The 25080-nt window shown below is 37.2% G+C and overlaps 1 protein-coding gene across 1 annotated transcript; it reads right to left on the minus strand.

Annotated features, from left to right (window-relative positions):
- Window positions 1–14275: 14275 nt before the first annotated feature.
- On the minus strand, window positions 14276–19130 carry LOC135198426 (nidogen-2-like). Its single transcript, XM_064225957.1, has 7 exons — window positions 19083–19130; window positions 17256–17327; window positions 16960–17036; window positions 16739–16856; window positions 15727–15849; window positions 15311–15487; window positions 14276–14840 (listed from the first exon to the last, which is right to left on the minus strand). The coding sequence occupies exons 4-7, from the start codon at window positions 16854–16856 to the stop codon at window positions 14635–14637; spliced, it is 624 nt and encodes a 207-aa protein (XP_064082027.1). The 5' UTR covers window positions 16960–17036; window positions 17256–17327; window positions 19083–19130; the 3' UTR covers window positions 14276–14634.
- Window positions 19131–25080: the final 5950 nt, after the last annotated feature.

Consider the following 25080-nt stretch of genomic DNA (forward strand, 5'->3'; position numbering starts at 1 on the left):
CTCTCTCTCGCTGTAGATATTAATGACTCGATCGTATCCTCCCCATGATGAGTTATAGTTAGCAAATCAAATGTGCCTCGTGCTGTGCAACCAAAACAAAGCTTCAGATGGAGACATTTTAATGGATTCACTAACCATAGTATTAATACTATGTCTAACAACATCAATATATCTGTCCCAATTCTTATCATTACCACCTACAGTCTTCCTGAGAGCCTCGAGCACTTTCCTGTTCCAATTGTTCACACAACCCATTAGCCTCAGGTCTGTATGGAATAATTGTTACTTTCTGTATCCCCATGACTTCCGCTAAAACATTTCAAAGTTTTTGTGCACAAATTCTCTGCCATTGTCAGTCAATAAGAACCTCGGGTGAGCTGTATCTGCAAATGACACCATTGAAAAATGCTACAGCTACTTGCTTCAGCTGTTTTTATGCTTAAGTGGAAAATTTCTACTATCCTTGGAAGTTCATCTATTATTACTATTAGTTCTTATTCACATATCTAGACTCACAAAAATTTCCCAGGATATCCATATAATTTCTCTGAAAAGGTCTACTTGGTATAGGATATGATCCTAATGTGCATGAAGTTATCCTTGCAGGTTTGCATGCATTGCAATACTGTACAGTTTTTCACAAAATTTTCCACATCTTTTACCATGTTTTTTCCCAAATGCATTTAGCACAAACCTCATATACGTTTTTTTCTATTCCCAAGTGTGGACTACCGAACCTGCAATATACTATATCCAAAACCACTGGATTAGGACTTTCGGAATTACGATCTGTTGTCGGTATTCTCCTCTACTTTCACTGGTTCTCAATTTATATTTAATTTACCTAACCAATAGATTACCTTCTAACTCCAAACCCATAAAAGGCCACTTATAACGTTTCCTGACTAATTCCCCTCTAAGAAACGTTTTGCGTCTGCTAGAATCTCGTCTTCATCTTGCCTTTGCTTTCTGAGAGCCATATCCCATTGTATAGACTCGCTAGTGACTTTGCGCGACTTGGAAACCTTCCATGTCATGAAAACTTCTACTAGGGCATCCGGAACTACATTAGCTTTGCCTTCTAAATGTTGAGCTTTGCATCAAAATCTCTGATAGCTAAAAACCATCGAGCTCTTTAGGCGACAAATCGGGTTTATTAAAAGATCTAAATAATGGCTAGTGGCGCTGTAAGGACTTCTACTTTATTCCCCATCAGTAACATTTTAAAATGAACCAAGCTCAACACTATTGCAAAGGCTTCTTTATCTATGGTAGCCATTGATCTCTCACGGCCCTTTGTCCTGAACTTCTGCTATAAAAGGCTGTGGGATGGAATTTCCCATCAAACTTTTGCATAAGGCAAGCAACCTATACCCTCCTGGCTCGCATCGGTCACTAAGTGAAAGGTTTGCTAAAATCTGGAAACTTCAAAACAGGGGGATTCATTAACACGTCCTTAAGCTTTTGAAAACTCTCCGACTGGGCCTCCTTCCATTGAAATTGAACGTCTTCCTGCAATACATCAGTTAGGGGAGCTGCTATGTTAGAGAACCCACACAAACCTCCTGAAGAAACCGGCGATACTCAAGAAATGAATTATTCTCTTTCTTTGATCTAGGGTGCGAAAATTCGCTATTGCTTTGACTTTATCGTCATTTACTCTAACCCCTTCCTTAGATATGACATGGCCTAGATATGTGATTTACTTTTTCAAGAATGAACACTTAGCTAGCTTAATTTTCAACCTGCGCTAATCTAAACCATCCTAAATACTTCTGTAAGTACTTCCAGGTGTGTTGCGCGATCATGTCCGTTACTACTAAAATATCATCCATATACACGAAAACATTTTTACCCAATAACCTGTGAAAAACTGTATTTACCAACCTAATAAAAGTCATCAGACTGCCCGATAAACTATTCCCCATATCACCAGTGTGGGTTTTATATTACCACTCCCATAACCACAGTATCATCACTATTAGCATCACCAAACACATCCCCTCTTTCATAATCTCCATATCCTCAGTTCTAATCACGTCCTCATAAGGAATAAAAAAGCCACGTATTCCGACTGTTATCCCATTAATACCCGCATGGATTGAAATCTTGTGTGTCCTACATGCAGGATGACCCAGCAAAAGTCTGTTGCCCAACGCAATCCCTTTCATTACCAAAAATGGTTCTTGATTAATACTCCATCACCGAGAGTAAAACTGTATTTAAACACAACCCAGGGTATTTAACTATGGGCTTGCACATCACACACCGTCTCCGTTGAGGGCTTCAAAAGGTAATGGGAGAACATAGATTGATACAAATTGTGATCCATCAAGTTTACACTTGCGCCAGTATCAATAAATACTGAGATATCAAACGTCCTCTACTGTTGCGTAAACTATAGGCCTGGGCTCTGGGGCGTCCCCCATGAGACCACAATGGCACGTACTAATCACCTGTACCCTTTTTGTTGATCGTACTAATCACCTGTACCCTTTTTGTTGACCTGCCTGGGAAGTCCTCACATTATAACTCCAGAACTTTGAGGTGTAGGTCTCGCGTCTTTCTGTATCTGAGACGGACAAGATTGCCAATAGTGATCCGCACTCTTACACATTCCACAATATTTGACTCTACACATTTTCTTTGGGTGCCTGGTTTATTACAATTGAAACAGGGCAAACTGCTGTTGCCTTTGATCAATTGATCTTTTGTTATATTCAACTTTTGCACACAAACGGGAAGAAGAAAATTCTGTCTCTTTGCACCCTATTTCTCGGTCCTGTCCCATTAAAAAATGTACTATTTAACAGTGGGACATTTAGACATATGTTTATCAATTTGGTCATAAATTAATTCTTCGTCTCATGTAAGTTCAATCTTTTCATCAAAATTATCCACTATTGCATCCGGTACATTGTGCAAGATCAGTTTATGTAAATTGTCAAGTGAGAGACTACCTTCTGGATTGGGTTTTTGTGTATATAAATACATTGATGTTATTGAGATCAGGGAATCTTATAGAACAAAATAGCTTCGGAAACAGAGAAAGATGGCGGATACTAAGAGTACCACAACGCTACTACATCACGTAACGAACGAGAGTGCGGGCGTGAGTCCATTTAGAGGGATGGTAGATGGCATTCTAGCATAGCCTGTCCAAATTTTTATTGAAGGAGTTAATAATTATTTAGCGGGAAAGAATATATCGGACGATATAGAGGCATTTAGAAAGGGGAACGAAAGCTTTGCTAGATTTCAATATGGGAACCCCTCCCCATCGTTGCTGGAGTTTCCAATTTACAAAATGTCGTACCTGGACGGACTTGCAAGCATTTATGAAAACAGCTTAGGCTCAAAGGGACACGGAGAGATGGTGAGGGACCTTCGGGGTCTGTATAAACTACGGAAGGGCACTAATAACCTCATAGAACATAGTTCAAAACTTTTTGACGCAGTGGCGGATTGGGTAGGAAAATTGAAAACATCTAAATGGGTTACAGGGAGTAATGTCTCTCTTGAGAACGTTCATAAACTGATCCATTTTTCCCTCCTCTTGCATGATGCACCTGATGCAATAGTGAATAGCTTTGATGAAAAAATTGAATCTACTTCAGACGAAGAATTACTTTATGCCCAAATTGAGAAATATATGTCTAAATGTCCCACTGTAGATAGCACAATTTTGAATGGGACAGGCCGAGGGATAGAGTGCAAAGAGACAGAATTTTTTCCTCCCTGTCTGTGCGCAAAAAGTTGAATATAACAAAAGATCGATCAATCAAAAGCAACAGCAGTTGCGCTGTTTAAACTGCAATAAACCAGGGCATCCAAAGAAATTGTGTAGGGTTAAATATTGTGGAATGTGTAAGAGTACCGATCATTATTAGCAGTCTTGTCCGTCTCAGATACGGAGAGATGCGAGGCCTACACCTCAAGGTTCTGGTAATTATAATGTGAGAACTTCCCAGGCAGGTCAAACCAGAGGGCAAAGGGATTGGCGAAATTTTTGGAAGCCCGATCAATAAAAAGGGTACAGTGATTGGTAAATGGCATTTTGGTCTCGTGGGGGACGCCCCAAGCCCAGGCCTATAGTCTATGGAACAGTAAGGGATGTGGATATCACGATATTTATAGATCGCGGGGCATCATAAATCAAATGGACTATAATTTGTACCAATCCATTTTTTCCAATTACCCTTGCAACCTCAACGGAGACGGTGTGTGATGTGCAAGCCCATAGATTAAATACCCTGGGTTGTGCTCAAATACAGGTTTACTCTCGGTGACGAGAGTGTTAACATGAACCATTTTTGAAATAATGAAAGGAACTGCGTTGGGCAACAGACTTTTGCTGGGTCATCCTGCTTGTAGAAGACACAAGATTTCGACCATGCAGGTGTTAATGGGATAACAGTCGGGATACCAGCTGTTTTTCTGCCTTATGAGGACGTGAATAGAATGGAGGACATGGAGGTTATTGAAAGAGGAGATGTGCTCGGCGATATTAATGGCGGTGATAAGAGTGTTATGGAGAAAGGTAATATTAAAACCCACGTTGCTGATATGGGAAATGACTAGGGGGTTCTATCAGAGTTCACAGTGATAACAGTGGTTTTGGTGATGATACTTTGGATGGTGATGTTGATACTAATATTGATGTTATTTCTGATACTAACAATGCTGGGGATGATACTGAGGTGGGTAATGTGTATGGGGCTGTGGAAAGGGGAGGTACTACCACAAATATAGAAGTGTTTATCCGAAGATATTATGTTACTACCTGGCTCGAAGACTATGGTAAAAGTTAAATTGAAGGAAATGAGAAAAACCCACAGATGTGTGTTGATTGAAAATAGCGAAAAGCTTAGAGGGCGGGGTTGTTAGCACGGCAGCTGTGTGAACAGTGTATCCAAGGATGGTTTTACTTGGTTAGAATTACCTAAACTGTAATGATACAGTTAAGAGATACCAGAAGAATACATATATAATTGGATTTCCAAGATTGGAGTTGTGATAGTGGTTACGTGTAGAGGGGAAACCTGAGTTTTCGGAGGCAGAAATGCAATCAAGGAAACGAATATTTAGAGAACATTTAGCTAATGTGGATTATAGCGAACACATTGAAGCGATAAGTGGGTTCTTGGCAGAATTTGGGGATACGGTAGCATTACAAGGTGATAAATTGGGGTTGACTAATGTGTTAGAGCATAAGGTAAATTTGAAGAGTGGCACAAAACCTATTTATATTCCTGCATTTGCATACCTTTCAAATCAGAAAACAGGTAGAGAGAGAGGCTAATAGATGGGAAGAAGAAGGAATCATTAGACCTAGCGTGTCTCCTTACAACTTTCCCTTGTTAGCGGTGCCTAAGAAAGACGGTTCTGTCCGTGTATGCGTCGATTTTAGACGTTTAAATGAAAAGACAATCCCTGACCACTACCCAGTTGCGTGCATACCAGATTTTTTTGTTGAAATTCTGGGACATAACATTTATAGCTCAATTGATTTGGCGCAGGGTTTCTTACAAGGTCCCTCTTAGTGAGAGTAGCAAGGAATATACCGCCTTTTCAGTGCCCAAGGGACACTATGAATTTGCACGAATGCCTTTCGGTTTATCGGGCAAGTCCGATGACTTTTACCAGGTTGGTGAACACAGTTTTGCACGGGTTATTGAGCAAAAATGCTTTTGTGTATATGGATGACATCCTGGTCTCAACGGACACGATCGCGCAACAAATGGAAGTTCTTACAGAAGTATTTAGGAGGCTTAGATTAGCTGGGGTTAAAAAATTAAGCTAGCCAAGTGCTCGTTCTTGAAAAAAGCAGATCGCATATCTAGGCACGTCATATCTAAGGAAGGGGTTAGAGTAAATGACGATAAAGTCAAAGCAATAGCGAATTTTCGCACCCCCAGATCAAAGAAAGAGATTAATCATTCCTGGTATCGCCGGTTTCTTCAGGAGGTTTGTGAAAGGGTTCTCTAATATAGCAGCTCCCCTAACTGATGTATTGCGGGAAGACGTTCAATTTCAATGGAATTAACCTAGGCGGAGAGAGTTTTCAAAAGCTCAAGGGCGCGCTAATGAATCCCCCTGTTTTGAAGTTTTCCAGATTTTAGCGAACCTTTTACATTAGTGACTGATGCAAGCCAGGAAGTATAGGTGCTTGCCTTATGCAAAAGTTTGATGGGAAATGGGTTCATCCTATAGCTTTTTATAGCAGGAAGTTCAGGACAAGGGCAGCAACGAGAAGTCCATGGCCACCATAGATAAGAAGCCTTTGCAATAGTGTCGAGCTTAGTTCATTTTAAAATGTTACTGATGGAGAATAAAGTAGAAGTTCTTACAGACCACAAGCCATTACTAGATCTTTTTAATAAACCTGATTTGTCTCCTAAAAGAGCTCGATGGTTTTTAACTATCAGAGATTTTGATGCAAAGCTCAAATATATAGAGGGCAAATTTAACGTGTTGCTGATGCTCTCAGCAGGAGTTTTCACGACACAGAAGGTTTCCAAGTCGCGCAAGTCACTAGCGAGGCCATGCAATGGGATATACCTCTCATAGAGCAAAGGCAAGATGAAGACGAAATTTTAGCAGATGAAAAAAGCGTTTCTTAGAGGGGAATTAGTCAGGAAAACGTTATAAGTGGCCTTTTTTGGGTTTGGAGTTAGAAGGTAATCTATTGGTTAGGAAAATTAAATATAAGTTGAGAACCAGTGAAAGTAAAGGAGATACGACACAGATCATAATTCCGAAGGTCCTAATTCCAGTGGTTTTAGATATAGTTCATACAGGTTCGGTAGTCACACTTGGGAATAGAAAAAAAACGTATGATGAGGGTTTCGTGCAAAATACATTTGGAAAAACATGGGGAAAGATGTGGAAAATTTCGTAAGGAATTGTACGGTGTGCAACGCATGTAAGCCTGCAAGGACAACTTCATGCAAATTAGGATCATATTCTATACCGAGTAGACCTTTTCAGAGAATACATATGGATATCCCACTTAAGCATAAAACGGCTGAAGAAGTAGCCATAGCGTTTTTCAATGGTATCATTTGCAGATATGGCTCACCCGAGTTCTATTTAACCGACAATGGGAGGGAATTTGTGAACAAAACCTTGGAATGTTTAGCTGAATTCATGGGGATACAGAAAGTAACAATTATTCTATACAGACCCGAGGCTAATGGGTTGTGCGAGCGAGCAAACAGGAAAGTGCTCGAGGCTCTCAGGAAAACTGTAGGTGGTAATGATAAGAATTGGGACAGATATGTTAATGTTGTTAGACATAGTATTAACACTATGGTTAGTGATTCCATTAAAATGTCCTATTTGAAGCTTTGTTTGGTTGTCCAGCACGAGGCACATTTTATTTGCTAACTATGCCTCATCATGGGGAGGATACGGTCGAGGCATTGGTATCCACAGCGAGAGAGACATGCTTGTCTCAGCCGTAATCTCGAATCCACAACCAGAGGTATGGTATGGAAGAGTAATAGTAAAACATCTGATCCCAAGATCAATGTCGGAGACAAGGTATTTTTAAAACTTAACTTGAGAATTGAACTAAATTACAAATTAGGCCCGAAGTTTGAAGGTCCTTTTAAAGTTATTGATGAGAAAATTGAAAACAGATTTGTAGTCTTAGAGGAAAAAAAAAAAAAACGGTCGGTCGAGGTAACACATATCTCGAAATTGAAAAGAATTGGTTGTGGTGATTAATATATTGTCGCGCAATTGCATTTTTTTTCTTTTTTTTTTTCTTGCTGTCTGGTTTTTTCAATAGTGGTGGAATGCTTTCACGGTTTATTTTTCTCTCTTTTATTTCTTATTATGCGCAATCTGCAACGTTTTGGCGTAAGATTTGGGGTTAGTATTTTACGTGGAAAGTGGTTGCAATATAGCAAATGTTTGTCTTCGATGAGAAACGGGATAATATACATGTGATTATTCCTGTGTATGATATTTGGGGCTATATTTTTGGGGTTTCACGAGCCTAATAGATGGACATTGGGGTTTATATAATTCGGGTAATGTCGTGGGGACTTATGATTTAAAGGACAAGTTTTTTGGAGGGGGGATGATTTTTTTTTTGTGTGGCGTCATTAATTAAATGGAGGAAATATTTCTATCACTGGAGTGGTGTTATTATTAAGATGGTGATTTATATATATATAGATATATATATATATAATATATATATGATATATATATATATATATATATATATATATATATATTATATATATATATTATATATATATATATATATATATATATATATATATATATATATATATATATATATATATATATATATATATATATATATATATATATATATATATATATAAGGAGATGGCATTAATCCTTGGGGGTGACTTTTTTTTTTGGTGGTATATAATTATGTAATTGTGAGTTAAACGTAGTTTTTTTTTATCCCAAATAGGTGATAACTTTTTATATAATTGGGCAGTATTGTTTGAGAGAATTATGTCTTCAAGATAATTTTGGAGCACTTTGGTCATATCCTGGAGATAGTTTTGTGGAATGTGTTGATATAGTTTCAGTATAGAACATTTTTTGAGAATCATGAGTTTCTGAAGTTGCGAGTCTGACTATGCTGCAGTTCGAAGCACCTGAGGTGTTCACAGGTGGATTTTTTTGCTAATGTTGCTGTTATGAATCCAGTTTTGCAAAATTTTCCCTTTGAAATTGGATTACTCAGAGATTTGCACTATTCTCATAGATATTGATTATGGCATTCCATGGATATGTATCATGTAAGGGGATTCTTTTCCGGTCGTTTCTGGTCGATGGGAGTACTGCGGTAGGTAGCAAATTCTGTACAGCAGTACACATTCCGTTTTGGGAAAGATATTGAATTATATATGTTTCTTTTTCTCTTATGGGATTCCATGGATATGTGTTTCGTTTTTCTCTTATGGCATTCCATGGATATGTATCATGTAAGGGGATTCTTTCCGGTCGTTTCTGGTCGATGGGATTACTGCGGTAGCAATTCTGTAACAGTACACATTCCGTTTTGGGAAAAATATTGTATTATATATGTTTCTTTTTTCTCTTATGTGCGCCGTGTAATGGGGGAAAGCTCACTTATTATTGTTATTATCTTATTTTTTTTCATTTTTTCTCTTTTTTTCTTTTCTTATGAGAGATGTTGTAATGGTGGTTAAGTAGAAGCCCTAGCATTTTTATTTTAGATAGAGATATAATTTGTTTCGATGGTTGAATCAGATAGAAGGGGTGTTTGGCATATTTTAGGAGGCTAATTATATAAACCATAAAGGGTTTTTTTTGCTGTTAGACTTTATGGGTTCTCTTTTGATAGCGTGTTTGTCAGATATGGGTTATTTGTGAGGATTCAGTGGATAAAGATTATATTTTGTTTAGCGAGGAATTTTTAATATTTGACTAGTAGATTGAGTATATTAGTTAATGACGGATTTGTGGGGTAAGGCAAGACTTTAGTTATTTTATGACCATGTAGACCTTTTTTTAAATACGGACACACAATGACTTTAGAGGATTCCTAACTCTATGTGATGGTGGCGATGGAAACAACTTCATTTTACAGTACTCCAGAGGTCGAGTCAAGTCTTGCACAACGAAATTGGCACTTTCTATGGACCCTTGCCCTTTTGCAAAGGAAATGAGATGTCTTCGATATACCGTCTCAGGATACATTCTGGGATAAATCAGGAGTCTACAATCTTCGATGAGGGCGGGTGCGAGTAGCACTTGCTGGAAGTCACGGGATATTTCCCCTTGACAACAGGGTGGTGTCCACGTTCCCTTCAGTAGAAAACGTCGAATCTACAGTTTCGCGATGAGTGGTGCTGGATACACTCACGAGGGTCGCAGATGCTGAATAATGGTGCGTGCCAAGTTGTTTCGAGTTGGTTTACGCACTCAACCTGCGTCTACAACTATTTGCGAGTTCGCTTATCTTAGTGATGAGGATGAGCCTTTCATTAGTGACCGTTACACTATACCAATATTAATGATCATGTTAGGTGCTATACTGATCACAATTTGTTAGCTAGGAGTTCTTAAACTTTTGTGCATTCGACGAAGCACAAGGGCTCCAGCAACGGGGGTAGCCCTAAGTCATGTGGTAAATTGATACATTGTGCATTAGTTGCTGATATGGTGTGCGACAGGGTTGCACAGAGGACATAGGTGGCCGAGCCATCTTACAAGTGTGTAATGTTAGTGAAATCACATATCATGTCTTGCTTGGAGACAGGCTGTAAGGGCAGCTTACTTGAGGGAAGGAATTTGGATACGTAAGCGTTCTAACCGAGAGATCGCTCGTCTTGTCATTATGTACATTCGAATTGTACGGATGTTACAGGCCTAATAGACCAAGGCACTTGCGAAAGCCACATTCCTTTTGTGAGATCAAAGAGGTCAGTTGGTACACGTCAGGTGTCCTGACGGGAGGAGAACCCCATCGCAAAGGTATGACACATATTTTGTAAGACTTAGAAAACCGTTACCTTGGAAAAGAGAGAGAGAAGTGTGAAATACTTTCTTTTACGTAAATACTTTGAAAAGAGTGATGTGTGAAGTGTATCTCTTATCCATTATTATCTTTATTACAGATGGGTTTCTATTTCATGGTACTAGAGACGGGAATCTCTAACCTGACTAATATAAATGAACTTATTGACATTTTGGGTCTGGGAAAAAAAAAAGTGAATTCTTAGTCAGGAGGGTAGAATGTTAATTACTAGATTTCTTTATGGGCAGATTTGGGTTTCTTGTCACTTATGACTTGTTAATCATTTTTGTTCTATTTTATATTCAACTGCTTTGGGTAATAAATAGTATATTTTTATACTTACGAGATCTTAATAGCCTAACGACATGGTTGCAGACAGAGGGCACCATTGACAACAAGTAAGGTTTCCAATTTGTGTAGCTTTAATAAAAGGGGGGGTAAGATATATATGTATATATATATATATATATATATATATATATATTATATATATATATATATATATATATATATATATATATATATATATATATACTCTCATACTCTCAAGGAAGCAAGGGAGACGTCTTCAGTAATTTAAAAAGGCTTTATTAAGCGACGTTTCGGGGTCCAGCCCATCATCACATCTGTAAAACAAAAAGGATTGATATACATAAAACATATTAGAAAGACTCATCCTAATAACCAACATTCATTCAAAATTCACATAAAACCTACTACAATGCTAAGAAAATTACCATCTTAAGTGAAGGGAAGAAGACGACCGTGGACCAGAAGGAAAGGTTCCAATAAGTAATAATAGTTATGCCAGGTAAAGAGGGGTAGTGGTACTTTGGTTGTTGAATTTTGGAACTATTGTTTTTATGGAAAGTGATTCGAATACAGCAAGCTCTCGAGGAGAAGAAGCCTGTGTAATGATTTTGAAGTTTTGTATTCTATATTAAACTTGCATGTTTTTTTTAATGTTCTCGAATGTTCGAGAATTCTGGTAAAGACAACCGACACATGTTCTATGTGGAGGCCCAGACATAATTTCCCAAACTACATTTGGGACACGAAAATAAATAAACCGAATTGGAAGTCAGAAGAGGGCTCAGTTTTTTCTTTATATCTGAATAAAGAATAAAGACCTAATAGTTAATGGGTTCCTTACGATTAGTTGGCCTTTTATGCCGGACAATGTTCATGAATAAAACTGTATATTTTGACAATACATTCTTTTGATATCACTATATATATATTATATATATATATATACTAGTAGATATATAGGATATATATATATATATATAGATACATAAATAATAGATGATAGCATAGATAGGATATCGAATAATGAGATAGAGAGATATAGGGATAGAGAGATATATCTATGGATGTTCTGTATATAGGAGATAGATAGAAATATAGACTAGATTATAGAGTGATAGTAAGATATATATATACATGATCTATATAAATATAGATATACTATATAGAGATTGAGATATAGATCGATATATAATATATATTAATTCAGAGAGAGTAGACTATAGATATAGAGAGAGAGATATGGATAGGTATAGATAATGGACGTAGATTATATATATTCATATATCTATCTATATATATATCTATATATGTACTACGATATATATATATATATATATAGTATATATATATATATTATATCTATATATATATATACATAGATATATATAGATAATATAGATTAGATATATATTATATAATATAGTATATTATATAATATAGTATATATTTATATAGATTAATATACATTATAGTATTATATCTATAATATATATATATATTATAGTAAATAATATATATAGTAATAGTCAGTACGAAGTAAGAGGGTAGTAGACAATGTAATGACAATAGAATAAGACCATCATAATATAGATCATGTTATATCTCAGTTAGAGAAAGGATAGAGATAAGAATTATATTGCATATATATATAGATATATGATCTTATATAAATCTTATTATTAATATTATATATTATCATATATATATTATTATATATATATATATATATATATATATTATATATATAATATATATAGAGATAAATTGTCATTATTATATATATATACTTGCATATAGATTAGAAAATAGGAGGAGTGAGTTACAATAAAGATAAGTATTTATTACTGACTATATGATCCCCTGTCTACTCTATAAGTGCACAATACTAATACGATAAGGATACCTATTAACTATATCTAGGTATCTTTAATTTCATTACATTATATACATATATATATATATATATATCTATATTATATCATCTATTCTATTATATATTATAATATATTATATATATATATATAAATTATCTATAATATCTTCAAGTAATCAAAGTCCAGTTACGTTATGGTGATTTTTGAGATATATATATATATATATATATATATATATATATATATATATATTATATATGTATATGTATATATATATATATATCTATATATATATATTATATATATATAAATACATATATATATATAATATATACATATATATATATATATATATATATATATATATATATATTATATATATTATGTATATATATATATGTATATATATATAATATATATATATATATATATATATATTATATATATATATATATTATATATATATATATATATATATATATTACACACACATACATATATATATCTATATATATATATATATATATATATATAGATATATATATATACATATATGTATATATATATATATATATATATATATATATATAGATATATATAATATATATATATATATATATATATATTATTCTAGGGCAACAATTTGTTTTCACGGATACAACATTCATTGAATAGAATGGCTTTCTCACTGTCAACCAGCTTTTTGAAATTGCTTCATATTTTTCTAATTAATTTCTTTACTTCATTGTTCAGGTTACTAATGGACACATAATGGGGTCTTCCCCCTCTATTTCCCCCACTCCAGTAAAAAATACTGGAGGGAGTAAATGGCAAGAACCCCATTATGTGTCCATTAGTAACCTGAACAATGAAGTAAAGAAAATAATTAGAAAATATGAAGCAATTTCAAAAAAAGCTGGTTGACAGTGAGAAAGCCATTCTATTCAATGAATATATATATATATATATATATATATATATATATTATATATATATATATATATATATATATATATACATATATATATATATATATATATATATATATTATATATATATATATATATATATATATATATATATATATATAGTGATATCAAAGAAAGTATTGTCAAAATATACAGTTTTATTCTTGATAAAATATAAAAGATTGTCAACAATGCATCATTGTTATTTTTTATTTCATAAGTGTTGAAATATTGGCCTTCGCCTTATATTTCATTCGACTCGCTTGAGCTTGACCAATGTCAGTCTAGATTTTCTTATGATTATTTCTTTTTATTTCCGACCCTTTTCCTTTCGTCAGATTTGTTTCTTTTCTTTCTTACACATTTTTATTCAAAGCTTCTCTAGTTTCTACATTTTGTGCATTTCTGATTATCCCTTGACTTCACGTTCCTTTCCTTCATTACAAAAAAAATAAAAAGATATGAAAAAGGTTCCAATAAAAGAACAAGTGCTGAATGAACATGCAAAGTATATGTTTGAAATGTCACATGAAGAGAATTATAACAATTCTGTTTCATGTCAAACAGTTTCCATAATAATCCGAAAGAGAATAATATTAATACTTCATAGATTTCTCATTGAAGCTTTTAACCTTTGCAAAGCACAAAGTATTACATGTACTATATCCTCAGAGGTTTACATAGAAGAAGAGCAGCAATGAATATAGTAGCATATATTATTCCTCTAGTAACAATACAATTCTCATCCTCAGCAAAACAATAACATTATCTGAGAATAAGGAAGAGAGAAAGAGTCCTCCTTCGCCTCCTACAGACTATAATATTCACGAGAAGGGAAATCATCACAAACTAGTTTTCGGCAAAGAAGGATTATTCAGGGTAATTACTCTGCCTCCTCCTCCTCACACAGAAGATCAACCTAATGTTGACTATTTCTGTGTGATTACAAATTGGCAGATGCCCCATTGCTTATCTGAACAATCCTGTTGACCCACTTTGAACGGAGAAGAAGAAGTCTCCCAGTCAGTGATGCCACAACGCCTCCTGGAAGGGTCTGCAGATCCCCGGGAGCCTCCCAACCAAAGCTCCTCTGGTACAGGAAGTCCGCTCTCCAGCCATTTCCCGTCATTAACACTCCTAACCATCCTCCTTTGAAAGTCAAGAAATCAAGAAAACAATCATCAGAATCAAGAAAAATGAGTCAGTGAATCAAAATAATCAGGACAATGATGGCAAATGATAGATGTCGGAAATATGTAATATATTTGTAATGAGTATTTCGTTTTTCAAGGAATATCATGCGAATAGATTTCTTTCTTGGATAATGATTTCTGATTAATGACGACTTTGAATTTCTATATATCTGTATTATTCAAAATCGTTATTATAATTATTATAATTATTTTTCTTGGATAAATGCTAATTAATAACTATTTGTGTGTATGTATGTCTGTATGTACTTAAATGTATGTTTGTCTGTGGTATAACATGATATTAAATAATTCCACCACCGCCCCCCCCTCCCCCTCCCCCCTCTCTCTCTCTCTCTCTCTCATCTCTCTCTCTCTCTCTTCTGTTGATAAGTACTATTATTAGATGTATGTCAGGAAGTTACTTACCATGACCAAGCAGAGCCAGACGAACTTCCTGTAAACCACTATCTGTGGAGTCTTGGAGGAGGCGCCACCCTGCCTCGTGGCAGGTGGCGTTCATCTCCTGGAAAGTCTTCATTTCCTTCACATGCTTCACGCATCCCAGACCCTCGACGACTTTGGCCGGGCTTTCGCACGAGAACTCTGGAAGGAGAGGAGGAGGAGGAGGTTGTAGGAATGAGAAGGATTCCATAAGAGCCAAAATGGCCCCGAATGACATCAACGTCGATCTTTCATGAACTGATTTATATAAGAGATAAGAAAGAGGATGATGATATAACAAAGGGAACTGAAGCAATTCAGCTCTTTTCCGCTGACTTTGTTCGCAGATATTTACTCTGAAGGAAAAAGGCTCAGAGAGACAAAGGTTCATCTTCCCTTACCGCAGGTTCGTCCATCTCCTTCGAAAGGCGGGTTGCAGGAGCAGCTGTAACTCCCAACGGAGTTCCTACAGGTCGCCTGGGCACTGCACTCAGCCTTCCCTTGGGCGCTGCACTCGTCCACGTCTGTTCGGGAGTCAATGAAGAGTTTTGAGAAAAGAGGCCTTGCGGAATGTCCCTTTCTTTTGTTCTGAGGGAGGGCAGGTAAAGTCATTTCAGGAGACAAAGAGGGTCTGGATTTTTTTTATGCATGTCTAGGGACTTGGAATTAAGAATCTGATAGATAAAAGCAATTAAACCTTCAAGACATGTGTGACAAATAGCTAACAAAAAACCAAAACTTCATCATGATATCAGATATGATTTGTATATCAAAGAAGAACAAATTTAATGTTCTTTGAAACAGAAAAGGCTGTTGAAATAGTGACTTGGAATTCATCCATCTGATCCTGTTACAGGAAGAGTTTCCATTTCCTTCTGGAAGGTCATCAGGTGGACAAGAGTGAACTTGGGAGGGAGGAAGACCCACAAGAGACTGATACAATGTGCAGGGCTCAACAATTGGAAGCCTCCATTCTTGCTTTTTGTGGTTATTATGGAGCGAGGACAGAAGTATGAAAACGGGACATACAAAAGAAAGGACGCTGCTGTCTCAAAGTTTTGTCCCTGTTGACATCGAGGAGGGCAATCTGAGCGACCTAAAACTCAGGATTGTTGTTGTTAGAGGTAGACTAGAAATATTCCTCAAAAGTGCCTCCATATTCCTCGCGATGTAGAATTATAAGGGAAGGGAAAAAGCTGGTTCAAAATTACTGTTACAATAACAAAGAGAGGAATTGGAAATTATATTGATTCTTCTCTTTTGCCGGAAAATGACCGAAAATGAACAGTGAGGAAAGAAAGGTCCCTTGATGAAAGTGATAATTTCTTCCGGTAGTCAACTTCGGGTTTATGCAAAGTGTAGGAGAAGAACTGATGAAGAAAAGAACTCTGCAATGAGGTTTCTCTCTCACACCTTCACAGCGCGAACCATCCCATGCAAAACCGGGTAGAACAGGAACATTTATACTTGAAGAGTCTGTCGTTGCAAACTTCATGATCAGTGCAGTTGTGGCTTCCCTCTGAGCACTCATCTGTGGGAAAAGTGATATTGTAGTTAGAGAGCGGTCACAATCCATATATTCCTCAATATAAAAACTCACATATAATCTTTTCTAGAGCATTACTATGACTGACCTATTCCTCCAGTCTCCAACAAAGATGTGGACTCCAGATATTCCCTGGTGAAGGTAAAAATTTCAGTTCTCGTTGTCCTGGAAGAGAAAAATCATCCCATGAACACTTACCTGGAACTCTTGTTATGCACTTTAGATACTATTCATACTTTTACTCGTAATATGTCTAAGTCTTATCTTATCAAAGTTCTTTAGTACAAAACTTAGTATCATTCATTTCTACTACTGACATTGGGAAATATTACAAAAACAGTCAATTAAGAATCGTATAAAATCCCTCTCATATGAAAAACATACCTGCTGATGATATGTTCTTGAAGTGTTCCAAGTCCTCCCTTCCAAGGCAGCCTTTGGTTTCCTGATGGATCCCTGTAATATGCAGGACGTACTCGAGATGAAGAATATATATATATATATATATATGATGACAAAATTCTTTGTAAGAGACCCACCTCCTTGTTCTTATCAATCAGTATCACTCAACATAACGTTGACTATTCTCCGCTTTCTAGAACCAACAGAATTGAACCTCCAGCAAGTGAGTGACAAACACTGAAGAAGAAGAAGGAGAAGAAGAAGAAGAAAAAAGGAAGAAGAAGAAGAAGAAGCTCTTTGCAGTTACACCCAGTTTCACCCAGATATCAGGGAAGAGAAAAATAATCTCCTTTAGAAGATGCTTCAGTCATGAGGCTCACTTGAGACCCATTATGTATGAAGACTATCAGATCTTTCTACTATGATTGTAAGGGCATTGCTGCCTTCCCATTGAATGAAATGGGAGAGGAAGGAAGGAAGGGTCATATCTGTCTCTAAAGTTGCAGGGTCAGAGCGTTCTATATGTCAACAAAAATCCTCCAAATCAAATTCATACTTAATCTGTACACTTTTTCCAATACTTAAAATTCCCTCTACAAGTGATGGTGAGCATTCTTTCTCACTTACTTGCATGGACAGGCACACACTCATCCACACGCACATAAACACACATGTGTGTCATGCTTTTCCCACCCTCCCCTGTTGTATATTCAATGTTGCACTGAAATCCTTTAAAAGGGTGTGAGTGGAATGTGTATTATGACAGAGTCTTTAGAGTCCAGCTACTCCTAAACCTTGGTGTTTTCAGTTTCAGTATAAAGGCTTTGCATGATCCTGCCATCATCTCTGGAGCACTTAATCAATACCATATATTCCGAAGTGGCAGAACTTACTCCACTGTCACAGTTTTCATTTGAATTTCCATTGTCCTCCTTGATGATCTGCCCATGTAAAGGAAAGACTGATTTTTCCTTTCCAGAACTTCACACGAGATGGAACTCTTGAAAGGTATTTGTAACTCCTCGACGTCTATGGCTGTCTTTCTAAAAGCATTGTTTTGTAGTTTCAACTGATTCGTAACTATGGAAGAAACTAGAGTTGCATAAGGAAACTCTGATAATATACTGCTCAATATTCCAAAGTTGGTTATGAAAATCAAACTTTATAAGCTATAGTTAATTCTCTTGTTTTCTTTAGACAGCGACAGACAGCTAGGACTCTCTGCAAAGTGAGTACATAATCACTGTCTGTTGCTGCCCATGAAGAAATTAAGAGAATAAACAATAACTTATATAGTTTGACTTTCATTACGACTTCAGAATATTGAGCAGTATATCATCAGCGTTACCTTATGCAAGGACTCTAGTGTCTTCCTTAGTTTACAAATGAGTTGAAAACTACAGACACAAAGCTTTCAGAAAGACAGCCACAGACATCAAGGGGTCACAAATACCTTTCAGGTGGTCCGTATCTCGTGGTGAAGTTCTGGAAAGGAAAAATCAGTTCCTTTATATGGCAGCATCTTCAAAGGACAATGGATTCAATGGAAATGTGACAGTGGAGTAAGTTCTGCCACCTCGGAATATATGGTACTGATTAGTTGCTTATAGAGATATTAGAGTATAATGAGTCAGTCAAAGTGGGATTTATCTGTGACATTTTATCAGGAATTCTTTGCAGAAAAAAATTTGGCCTAAGAAGCATGAAGCTGACACAAACTTGATTTTATTTTCTTTACTCTTTAAGTAAAGAACTTTGCTCTTTAGTAAAAAAAACACAAACTCGGAAAAAATGACAACAAAAATTCACCTTGAAGGTTAATTTCGACGTTTTGAAGTTTCTCCTGCATTTCTGGAATAAAATAGAAAGGATTGTTTAGAGATCATTCGTCTCCTCACTTCAACAGCAACTCCCTGACTCATTCTATGAAGCAGAGAGACTCATGTAGTATAGGAGTTTGTTATGTAGCAGAACATAAACATTTGGATGCAGAATATATAAGAATTACCTTGAAGTTTTGCCTTCGACGTGTTCTGTTTCTCCCCTGGATTTCTGAAAAGATCAGTCATTGTTTGGAGATTATAGTCTCTCTTCCCAAAACACTAGGCTGACATTTCACAGTAACTTGCCTCATTTCTATGAATCAGAGACTCATGATGTAAATAGGAGTTTGTTTATGAAGCAGAACATGAACATTTGGAAGCAGCAGACTACTACATAAGAATTACCTTGAAGTTTGCCTTCAACCTGTTCCTGTTTCTCCTGCATTCCTGGAAAGATAAGTCATTGTTTTAAAGAGCTGGTCATTATCTTTAAAACTATACTGCACAAGGAATGTGTGAATAAAATGGAGGCATGAGGAAACTCATTAGCAGAGTCCTAGAAAAGGAGGAGAGAGAGCAGAGAGGAGAGAGAGGGAGAGAGAGAGGAGAGAGAGAGAGAGAGAGAGAGAGTTATGCTGGAGAGTATACAAAGGTTCTTCTGTGTTCATTATAGATTTCTAGTGAAGAAGCCGGGGCTGACTCTGGCTTTTCTCTTCACTTGTGTAAGAGATGAGGGGAAACTACCCACCACTGAAGAAAACAGAAAATAGATCAGAAAACAGCAAAGGTATAGAAACTAAAATCAATTAAAACTTCAACAGAAAACAAATGTAGTAAGCATACATAACAAATATAACAACATTTTTAAAGTAACAGAAACCAGAACAACAAAAACTGCTATGAAGACCAATTTATGGTTTGACACTGCAAGGAACAGAAGGCTCCTGGTACTGGGATGTGTGGCAACATAACAGTGTGACAGAGTGTGAATGTGGAAGTCCTTCAAAGTGAGCAGCTCTCACACACTGGCTCTTGGGGTGAAGGGACTGAGTGAGCTTTAAATGAAGTTCCCTGTGGAAAATGAAATTGCATCTTCCAGTAATCTTTGTAAAGGATGAAGATCTTGACAGGCTTCAGACACTAAGAAAGGAAAAGCATAACAACAACAGCCAAGATGAAGATCTGAAACAGATGCCATGTACTATAATGCCATCTCGTAAGTGTAGAAAACCTAACAACAATGTTAAGCTTTATGCTGTAGACGCCATGACACGAAAGAAGAGATATAGGCAGTAGCAGAAAAGAAAGACTGAAGCAGCCTAATGGAACAAAAACCTTTGTTTTTCCTTCCTGGCAGCTGGAGATGAAAAGCTTTTTTAGCTGCTGTGGGAAAGAACACTATGAGTTGAAGGTAACACCAAATATTGTCCGACAATCATGACTATTAATACAGTATTGTTTATACAAACAGAAAAATGAAACAGGAACCTGGTGCATAATATGCTATTGAGAGTCTTCTTTCCAGCGAAAGGTTTAAACCTCACTAGCTACACCACAGACTGGTCCTCTTAGATGGCTGAAAAATCATCTATAATCAGACCCAGGGCATTAATAAACATCTGAGCAGAAACGTTTTTCAGCTGAAGATAGTCTGGAAATAGAACTCCAGGGGCTGACCTACCATGTAAGCAATGAGCACTTAGTAGCACAATTATGGTTTATCAGATATCATAGAATTCCCTGCAAAAACTGACAGTCATATTCACTAATCTCTTGCTAATGAAGGAGAAGCCTTGTCCTGCAGCAAACAGCCATGCCCCCCGGCGCTTGAGCTGTGCTGTGGATGTAACCAAAGGAGAGGCAAGCAAATCCTGAAGCTAAGAATGATCTATCAGTCTTAGTTGCAGGTCATGTTGCAGGTATGACTCTGAGGGTCGTAAGGTCTGTCTTAGGGCCTTGCATATATGAGGAAAACATAATGTACTTCTGAAATTGAGCTAAAAGCTATAGATTAGTTTCATATTGCTAGAGATAACGATAAAAAAGGAACCACAGTTTTAATGTAAAAATAAATTGTCAGCATTTAATCAACAAGGAATCAAGTTCATTGCACACACTGAAGATTGTATGCCAACACGAAACTGTAATGACACCACAAACAATCAAAGAGAACTTTCCAGAAGTAAGCAAGATGTGGTGGAGCCAGTCCACCAGGCAGAGAAATCCAAGTCTTCCAGGATCCCCCTTCACTCTTACCACATCAGCCAGGAGAGAGAGAGAGAGAGAGAGAGAGAGAGAGAGAGAGAGAGAGAGAGAGAGAGCAATAACGATGGATTCCGAACAGAAAAGTAAGAGAACAGGGAATCTAAGGAACCTTCCCAGACGCACCTTATGCAAAGGAAGGCGAATGGAGCCCAAAAGGAAAGTGTGCCTGAACAAATGGCAACACACCCTGGAGGAGGTTGGGAATTGTGATAGGTGATAATGAAAGTGAATAAAAACCATGAATGGTCTCTTTTATCTTTAAAGAAAAGAAATGAAAAACAAAGCATTACCCTTCAGCTGGCTAAAGGCTGCTTCTTGCTTCATTAAGGCTGCTTCTTGCTTTTCTAGTAATACTTCCATCTTGATGAAGAGAAGATTCTCCCATTCCTGACAGTGGGCTAAATTTCCCACTGTTAGGAGGAAGGTGAGAGCAAAAATTTCTGTCACCATTTCTCCCACAGAAGAGACCCAATAATTGGCTTTCCCTCAAAGCCCTCGGTCTTTATATACCCAGTTCTCAAGAGGACACATCAGCCAGACAGTGACTCAGTCCACTGTTCAAGGACGTTGTCTCTCTGGCATCAGGCCAGAGGTTCAAGTGGATGACTGAGAGGCTGGGAATGTGTGTACAGGCGCCAGTGTGTCATCATGACCAGATGATTAAGAGAAGGTTTTTTTTTTGTCAGCAAACATTCGACGGGGTCGTGATAGGACTTCCCGAGTGCCCCTTGTGGGGCAGCTGCTTCGTTGCTCCCCGATTTTGAAGGATAAAGGAAAATGAAGAAAGATGCATTTTATTGTACAGAAATGGCGATGTTGATAATGACAGTTAGCTTCTACATGATACAGGATGAAGATTCACTTTTGCACAGAAACAAATTTTGTGACATTTTCATATTTTTCTCACCCTCTCTATGTTAAGAAGAGAGAGAGAGAGAGAGAGAGAGAGAGAGAGAGAGAGAGAGAGAGAGAGAGAGAATCGAGTATCAGGAAATCACGGAAGAATCTGACCGTTTTGAGTTTTGAGATCTGGCTTCTTCATAACCCTTTCAGATTCACGTGATATTCAAAGAAGGGTCTCTCTCTCTCTCTCTCTCACTCGCTCTCTCTCTCTCTCTCTCTCTCTCTCTCGTGTCTCTCTCTCTCTCTCTTTCTTGGCACTGATTATTTAACGTGTCTCATAATGTATCTAACTCTATATCAGTTGTTGTTTGCTACAGCTTCTAAGTATAGCATCATTCCGGATATCATTAATATTTTTTTTTTTTTTTTTTTTCTCTATCACAGTCCTCTAAATCGACTGGGTGGTGTTTATATATGAGGGTTGGGTGTTCCAGGGTTGGCGTCCTGCTCCTCCCTTAGGAGTCCATCCACTTTTCTTTCTATGTGCTCGGAAGCCTTTTCATGGGATCTTGGGGATCGTGCCTAGTGTTCCTATGATTAAGAGTACAATTTCCACTGGCATATCCCATATCCTCTATTTCTATTTTCAGGTCTTGATACTTATTTTTTCCATTTTTTTCTCTTTCTTTCTCTTCAACTTTTGGTGTCCCATGGTATTGCGACATCAATGAGTATTACTTTCTTCTTGATTTTGTCAAATCAACGTCATGTCTGGTCTATTTGCTTGTATCAACCTATCTGTTCTGATACCATAGTCCCAGAGGATCTTTGCCTGATCGTTTTCTATCACTCCTTCAGGTTGGTGTTCGTACCACTTATTACTGCAAGGTAGCTGGTGTTGTTTTTGCACAGGCTCCAGTGGAGGGCTTGTTTTGCTAACTGAAATCATGCCTCTTTTGTACTGGTTTCTGTGCAAGTGCCAGACATTCGCTTGCTATGTGGTTTATGGTTTCATTTTTTCGTATGCACTTCCTACATATAGGGAGAGATGTTATTTCCTCTATCGTTCTTTGGACTATCTGGTTCTTATGGCCTGATCTTGTGCTGCTGTTATCATTCCTTCAGTTTCCTTCTTTAGCTCTCCCCTCAGTAGCCATTGCCACGTGTCATCGCTGGCTAGTTCTTTAGTCTGTCTCCATGTATTGTCCGTGCATTGGTTTGTTATGGCCATTTTCCATCTGTTCTGCTTGTCTTTCTACTGTCTCTGTATATTTCTGGGTCTCGTCTAATTTTATTAGTTCCTTTCTTCTTCCCATTGCATGCTCTTGAACCACTCATCTTCACTGATCTTCATATATTACCCCAGTCTCTGTTCTCGATGTTGACGCAGTCCTCTTGCTTAGTAGTCCCCTCCCTCACCTTCCTTTCGTGTTATGTATAGTCTGTCCGTATTTGCTCTTGGGTTTAGTGCCTTGTGTATTGTCATATGTTTCCTCGTTTTCTGGTCTATTCTGCAAAAGTTTTCTTCCTTCGTCCATTCCACTATTCCTGCGCTGTATCTGATTACGGGCACTGGCACTGCCCCATGTGTTTATGGCTTTCATCATATTTCCGGCGTTGAGTTTTGACTTGAGTATCGCCTTGAGTCTCTGCATATATTCTTTCCTGATCGTTGTCCTTCATCTCTTGATGTTTTATTATTATTATTATTATTATTTTTTTTTTTTTTTTTGCTCTATCACAGTCCTCTAATACGACTAGGTGGTGTATATAGCGTGGGGTTCCGGGTTGTATCCTGCCTCCTTAGGAGTCCATCACTTTTCTTACTATGTGCGCCGTTTCTAGGATCACACTCTTCTGCATGAGTCCTTGAGCTATTCAGCCTCTAGTTTTTTCTAGATTTCTTTTCAGGGATCTTGGGATCATGCCTAGTGTTCCTATGATTAAGAGTACAATTTCCACTAGCATATCCCATATCCTTCCTATTTCATATTTTCAGGTCTTGATACTTATCCATTTTTTCCCTTTCTTTCTCTTCAACTAAACTCGGTGTCCCATGGTATTGCGACATCAACGAGTGATACTTTCTTCTTGATTTTGTCAATCAACGTCACGATTGGTCTATTTGCACGTGTCCAGAGAATTCTTTGCCTGATCGTTTTTCTATCACTCCTTCAGGTTGGTGTGTACCATTTATTACTGCAAGGTAGCTGGTGTTTCTTGCCTCTCTTTGTACTGGTTCTGTGCAAGTGCCAGACATTCGCTTGCTATGTGGTTTATGGTTTCATTTTTCGTTATTGCACTTCCTACATATGGTTGAGATGTTATTTCCATCTATCGTTCTTTGGACATATCTGCTCTTAGGCCTGATCTTGTGCCGATGTTATCATTCCTTCAGTTTCCTTCTTGAGCTCTCCCTCAGTAGCCATTGCCACGTGTCATCACTGGCTAGTTCTTAGTCTGTCTCATGTATTGTCGTGTCTTTCTCCTGTCTCTGTATATTTCTGGTCTTCGTCTAGTTTATCAGTTCTTCTTCCCATGCACTCTTGAGCCACTCGTCTTCACTGGTCTTCATATATTGCCCCAGTGCTCTGTTCTCGATGTTGACGCAGTCCTCTGTGCTTAGTAGTCCCCTCCCTCCTTCCTTTCCGTGTTATGTATAGTCTGTCCGTATTTGCTCTTGGGTTTAGTGCTTTGTGTATTGTCATATGTTTCCTTGTTTTCTGGTCTATTCTGCAAAGTTCTTCCTTCGTCCATTACCACTATTCCTGCGCTGTATCTGATTATTGGCACTGCCCATGTTTTTTTTATGGCTTTCTCATCATTTCCAGCGTTGAGTTTTGACTTGAGTATCGCCTTGAGTCTCTGCATATATT

This window comes from Macrobrachium nipponense, chromosome 22 (assembly GCF_015104395.2).
Source record: "Macrobrachium nipponense isolate FS-2020 chromosome 22, ASM1510439v2, whole genome shotgun sequence".
Taxonomy (NCBI): domain Eukaryota; kingdom Metazoa; phylum Arthropoda; class Malacostraca; order Decapoda; family Palaemonidae; genus Macrobrachium; species Macrobrachium nipponense.